This window comes from Pollachius pollachius, assembly GCF_949987615.1.
Source record: "Pollachius pollachius genome assembly, chromosome: 1".
Taxonomy (NCBI): Eukaryota; Metazoa; Chordata; class Actinopteri; order Gadiformes; family Gadidae; genus Pollachius; species Pollachius pollachius.
The window spans coordinates 39,474,785-39,480,784 of record NC_136934.1 but is presented as its reverse complement, the minus strand read 5'-3'; the positions used below and the strand labels follow the sequence as shown (position 1 = coordinate 39,480,784).

General features: G+C 47.3%; 1 protein-coding gene across 2 annotated transcripts in view; it reads left to right on the top strand.

Moving 5' to 3' along the window:
• Positions 1-6,000, top strand: part of zfpm2a (zinc finger protein, FOG family member 2a) — a gene marked incomplete at both ends in the record, with an annotated part of 118,820 nt that overhangs the window by 109,366 nt on the left and 3,454 nt on the right. For both annotated transcript variants that reach the window (XM_079733140.1, XM_079733139.1), the window contains one exon: positions 5,486-5,692. In XM_079733140.1, coding sequence (XP_079589266.1) covers positions 5,486-5,692 — 207 coding nt within the window. The remainder of the gene's footprint in view (positions 1-5,485; positions 5,693-6,000) is intronic.

Sequence of the window (6,000 nt, the reverse complement as noted above, 5' to 3'; positions counted from 1 at the left end):
TATTTTCTTGATTCAATATATAAATATAAATATACACATATATATATTTGTCTTGACATCAGGGTACTTTTTCAAGGCTGGTTGTCTCTGTCTAGTCGCTTGGCACCTCTGAGGTGAAGCGAGCTGCATCTACCATCGTAACGAAGCAGCCTCTACCGCCTGCACAGCCCCGGCTTACGCATGAGAAGAGTGCCTCCTAGTGGCCTGAAATATAACTGAAGCATCAGGCGTAAGAGAAAGTATAATAGAGAAAGAGCTATAGAGAGAGAAAGAGAGACATGGGGAGAGCTTAGTGGTTTTGTATAGAAGGTAATGGTACAGTCAGCTTATTCTAGTTTGGTGCACCGTCAATAATAGTGAGCTTATTTGACCCAGTGTGCGTGGTGTGTGTGTGTGTGTGTGTGTGTGTGTGTGCTTTGTCTGTGTGTGTGTGTGAGCGTGTGCACATGAGCGCATGTGTGTTGGTGTGTGTGTGTGTGTGTGTGTGTGTGTGTGTGTGTGTGTGTGTGGGAGTGTGTGATAGACTAACAGGTAGACAGGTTGAGCGGGGCTCTGATGACAGTTTGACAACAGTGATTGTACATAATGTTGATTATGCACATTCAATAAACAGTATCAATATTTGCCATTATTCATGAGATGGATTTGTTGTTGCAACTATTCATCTTCTTCTTCCTCTCTTTCGGCTTCTTCCTCCTCCTCTCCTTTTCATTCTCATATTAATTATAATCATATAGTGCTATCAATATTTATAATAAAAGTATATTGATGCTCTCACATTTTTGCAAATAAAAAAACTGAAACCATCAGTCAATGCCAGGCTACTCTGTGTTTGGAGAAGGGTGGTTTAGTAATGGAGCTCTCTTCGAGGACAAAGCCTTGTTAAAAATCTACAGTTCACGGTGAACAGCATGTGGCTACTTGTTATTCGAAGGTGCTAGAAGCCCGTTCCCATTGGGGCGAGGGAGGAGTCTGAGCTGATTTGAAGACAAGGAGAGTAGAGGTCTTTAATTACAAGCCTCTCTGTGGCCCGGGGCGATGCTAGCCTCACTTCACAATTAAGACCAACAGTTATCGGCAAGCCAATGGACAGAGATGACAACTTTAAGAGGCTGAATAATCAGGGGGACGAGGCGCTTTGCCAAGCGGCTATCAGGCTGTCGGCGCGAGACAGCCAGCGATACGAGATTGCCTGCAATTTATTCCTGCCCTTAATTTCCAGTAATGGAACGCCTGACACGTTCCCTACGATATTGATTATAAAAATAAAGATCTGCTGCATAAGTTACCAATCCAAAGGTTACCTTTGCACACGCTCGGCGGAATTGGAAGAGGCCACGATCCAACTCAGCCGCTTCGCTAAGTGGATGGTAACTTCCAGAACACACAGTCACAGTGTATTCACATGGCGTCAGAGGGGCTGTTGATAGTCCTCCCAGGAACTGCACCCCCGTCTCTTCTTCCCCCCTTCCCTTCCTCACCCAGCCCGGGTGCTGCAGTGAGACATGACTTCACACCAGTGCTGTAATGGGCCTCCGCAGCCGTAATGTGCGTGGACAGATGGGAGAGGCGAGTGGTGCTGCTGACGCGCTTAACTATGCGTTTTACAGCCGAACTATTAAAGAGTTGTGCTGTTTACACACCGACGTTTCGAATACCTGTCTTCAGGCCAGTTTAATTATCCGCTGCCTTCTGTTATTTCTGCCGCTTTGTTGTCTCTCGCTCTGTGCCCTGTGCGAGGCTCCAGATTTGTTTGTGGGCTTCATTAAGATACGGTGGTCTGCGGTTATAAGCGGGTAATGAAACAAACTGTTTTATTCCGGGGCGTTGAGGGGCCCTCTCTCTGATCCCACCTTCCACACCCCCGCCTCCTCCATGTTCAGATACGAGACACATCCAACCTTTTTCCTTATAAAGTCATTTAAAGTGCAGGAAATTAAAATTTGGTGCTCTGATGCTCGCACTTTGAAATCTCTCGGGGCTTTAGGCGAAAGGGGAAAGAGGTATGCCCCCCCCTCCTCCCCCACCACCTACACAAACACACACTTCCACACACACACACACACACACACACACACACACACACACACACACACACACACACACACACACACACACACACACATGCGCGATTCATCCTTTGACGTTTGATTAGAGTGGAGGTACTTCTAGTGTGTGGGGGGAGGGGGCTTGCATAACAATATTGTGTCTTAAATTCCTTCATATGTTCATCTTCAACTGCATGTTCAAATAAACCATTAATCAAAGGGGAGAGAGAGGGGAGAGAGAGGGAGAAGAGAGAGAGGAGAGGGCATTTAGCCAGCAGAGCCATAGTCTCAGGGCCTCCATGTGCTGGTGGATATGGCATTGAAAGACTCTGGGAAGCAGTGGTTTTTTAATTATCTGGACTACGTACAGGATGCCGTTTTTTGATTGTTTTAATGAGGCAGCTGGCCTATTGTCTCCCCTTAATTCCTCCATTGTTTTTAGAATATGTCATAGTTCTTTATTCTTTTATCAGGTGCTCTGCAGGAGGATTTAGACAATAGCCTTCATTCCAACTGCATTGGCCGCTGCACAAAGGCAGCTCACTGCAGACAGTTAACAGGCAAAACAAGTGCAAATCTCGAGCTGCACTTTTCTTCCAGCCTTTTCCCCTAGTTTCAAGACTTATGGTTTGCCTCTCTGCTTCTTAGCCCCCCCTCCCGCTGCCACCCTCCACCCACACAGGGGCTTTTTATACTCCCCAAGCCAGTGGCAGAGGTGGTCATCCTCTGCTTCCATGACCTAGATCACCTCCTGTACAAAGAGTACAGAAAAGAACACATAATCGTCTCTCGGAATAGTGTTACTGTTTCATAAAATGTCTAATCAGGCATTCGTTCAATATTTTAGTCAGTGTGTATATTAAATAATACCTGTGTGTGAATGTATGTTCTTGCATGCGTGTACTTGCTTGGATGTGTGTGTCGTGTGTGTGTGTGTGTGTGTGTGTGTGTGTGTGTGTGTGTGTGTGTGTGTGTGTGTGTGTGTGTGTGTGTGTGTGTGTGTGTGCATGAGTGAATGTTTGTGTGTTTGTGCATGCTCCATCGCACACACAGATAGATATCCATGTGTGCATCCGGAGATGGGTCCATCCGTGCACATATGTGCATGCATGTTAGCATCAGAGTTACAACAATAATTTATGCATATATTAATATAACAATCTGGTGTTGATTGGGAGGGGAGGGGGGATTGGGGGGACGGCAGATATAGAACATCTTGCATCATTAAAGCATTAGGTTTCTACTCCTATTGAATCGACTCAAGATGTTGCAACAATGCAGGCTTGAGGAACAATTAGCATTTTAATATCTGCCGTACTGTCGCAGTCCTCGTGCATACACCTCCGTGCCTGTCTGCTATCTGGTCTGGGTGGATCTCCACTGTGCCAAAACAAGGTTGCTGCCACAGTGTTTCATGCAGCATGATAAAACCGGGACATTCGGTCCTCAAACTGACTTCCAGCATTTTCACACACAACAGATGGATCTGTCGCATCCTTGGCTGCAGGGATTCAATCTCTGTCTGCATATTTTGCAGTTAAATGGCAGTATCCGAGCTCTTGTAAAACATTCTTTCTTTTCTTTCATTAGACCATTTCATCATCTCCATTTCAGCCTGGAGGAGAACGCCTAGTATATGGAGTAGTTTCGGTAAAACCGGTGATTTGTATCAAGGGGTGTCAGAGACCTGCTGCATAATTCTCTTTGTGAGCGTGCGAGTGCTTCTGTGCTAAAGGATCTTCTCAGAGGAACTTGTGTAGTCATCACTGATAAATGCAGCCACCCTCCCCCGTCCCTCTCCCATCCCAACGTTGTCAGTGGCTCTTCATATCTACCTTGATGGCGGACAGTTAGGAGAGGAGTTTTCTATTTTAATTAGGAGATAAAAATTCAAGGGGGCTCTCCAGGCAGTGTGTGCTGTGACAGAATCAAAACGATCAAGTCAAGCACCCTGAAGTGTGTCTCGTCAGACCAGATTGGCCACCAGATAAGCACTCTTCCAAAGTAGCACTGACACACGCACAGGTGACCATGAACACACACACACACACACACACACACACACACACACACACACACACACACACACAGGTGCACATGAAGACACACATACACACACAGGTGCAGATTGATACACATACACACACACAGACATTTAGCCATCACAAAGAACAAAAAATATAGCACAATCTTAACTCTTAACCCTCTCACTCCTCATTGACACACTTCTACTGCTCTTATGTTCACCATCTCTTCAAATGGTTTTAATCAAAGAAATATCAATAATATTTAAAAGAACGAAATAATGGGGCAATTCATGTGCTGGAGTCCTTTGACAGTGATTTATGCATAATGCATGGCTGGAACGGTAGAGCGTTATTATGACAGCTCTGTTTCTTCCCCTCCTCTTGAATTCAGAGCCCATAGTTTGTATTAGGTTGTCCCCATCAGATGTCAGGTGGCCGTGCCCATGGCAGGCTGAAGGCTCTGGGTCTGCAGCTCCTCCTCTGAACACCATCAGGCGTCAGCAATCAGTGTTTTAGTCGGTAGAGGGGGGGGGGCAGGAGGGGAGGCAGTCCGTCGCCACGCCAACCCTACCTCCACACCTCTCCTCAGGATGTCCTTTATCCCCGATCAGGCACGGCCTCCTATCGCATCCCCACCCGGCAGCCCCCCACCACCACCGTCTGACGCTCCGTCAGAATGTTTGCACATCTTTGAAAGCCAACAGCGCGCTTTAATTAATTGTCCGGCTTTCCTCAGAAACAATGTCCTAATTCTGCCATTTAGCGCCGGCGTATCATAGTTTGTTGTTATCTCCCCAGCCAGATTTCTGTAAATAGTCACATTAAAAACTTTAATCTCTTCAATGGAAAATGAAGTGCAGCTGAAAAGCCTGTCATGTGCCGAGATAAATATTATCTAAGCTAAAACCGCCACTCTCTCTCCCCCCCCCCCCCCCCCCACTCCCCTCCTCCACCACCACAACTCCCATCCCCGCCCTCCCCCGTCGCTACCCGTGCTTTCTCTGACTTAATGAATACGTTTGGAAGATTTCACAGGAATGTCTTAATCCCAAAACACAACAATCTAATAATATGGAGGACCTGGTATCAGTTTGGCAGTCATGTGTGTGGGCTCCGTTTTCCACCAGCCAGGCGCTACACTAACCCAGCTAGCTTAAAGCACTACCAGGCATTAGCTTTGTGCCTATATTCCTATCCACTGAGTAGTTAATGGCTTTTCACCCACCATTGATGCCATACTGAAATAACAGCGCATTCTGTCGCCAAGCATCATTCACCTTACCAACAATTCACCAAGTGCACCTAATATAACATAAATAAAACACCCTTTCCAAGTGGTCATTGTATATTTCCTCCCCGGATCGTGTGTCTGATGGTGTCCCTCTTCTCCTTATCTCTTGTCTCGTCCAGGTGGCCAACTCTGGTGCACCACCACCAAGAACATGATGGAGGGCGAGGAGCTGGTGGCGTTTGCGGTGGATTTCGACTCGCGCCTGCAGGCGGTGAACCACATGTCTTTGAGCGAGGGCATGTACCCCGCCAGGCTGCTGGACAGCATCCAGCTCCTGCCCCAGCAGGCCGCCATGGCCTCCATACTGCCCACCGCCATCGTCAACAGTGAGTGTTACACACACGTGCACGAGCCGGGTAGCGTGCAGATAAGGGGCACCCGCCACTCGTCTTTACTGTGCTCTGTCCGTCTGTCTTGCTCTGATTTACCAACCCCCCCCTCAGCTCTGCTGGTTCGTTTCTCTTTTAGTAAAAATACACACACACTCATGCACATACACACACACACATACACACACACACACACACAGGACAGCATCGCCTGTACTCAGTCACCTGCTTAACTGGGCGCGTGTCTCCGCTGGCCATAGATTAACCCAGATGAGTCTCTGCGGCGCAGATAAGAGCCAGCGACC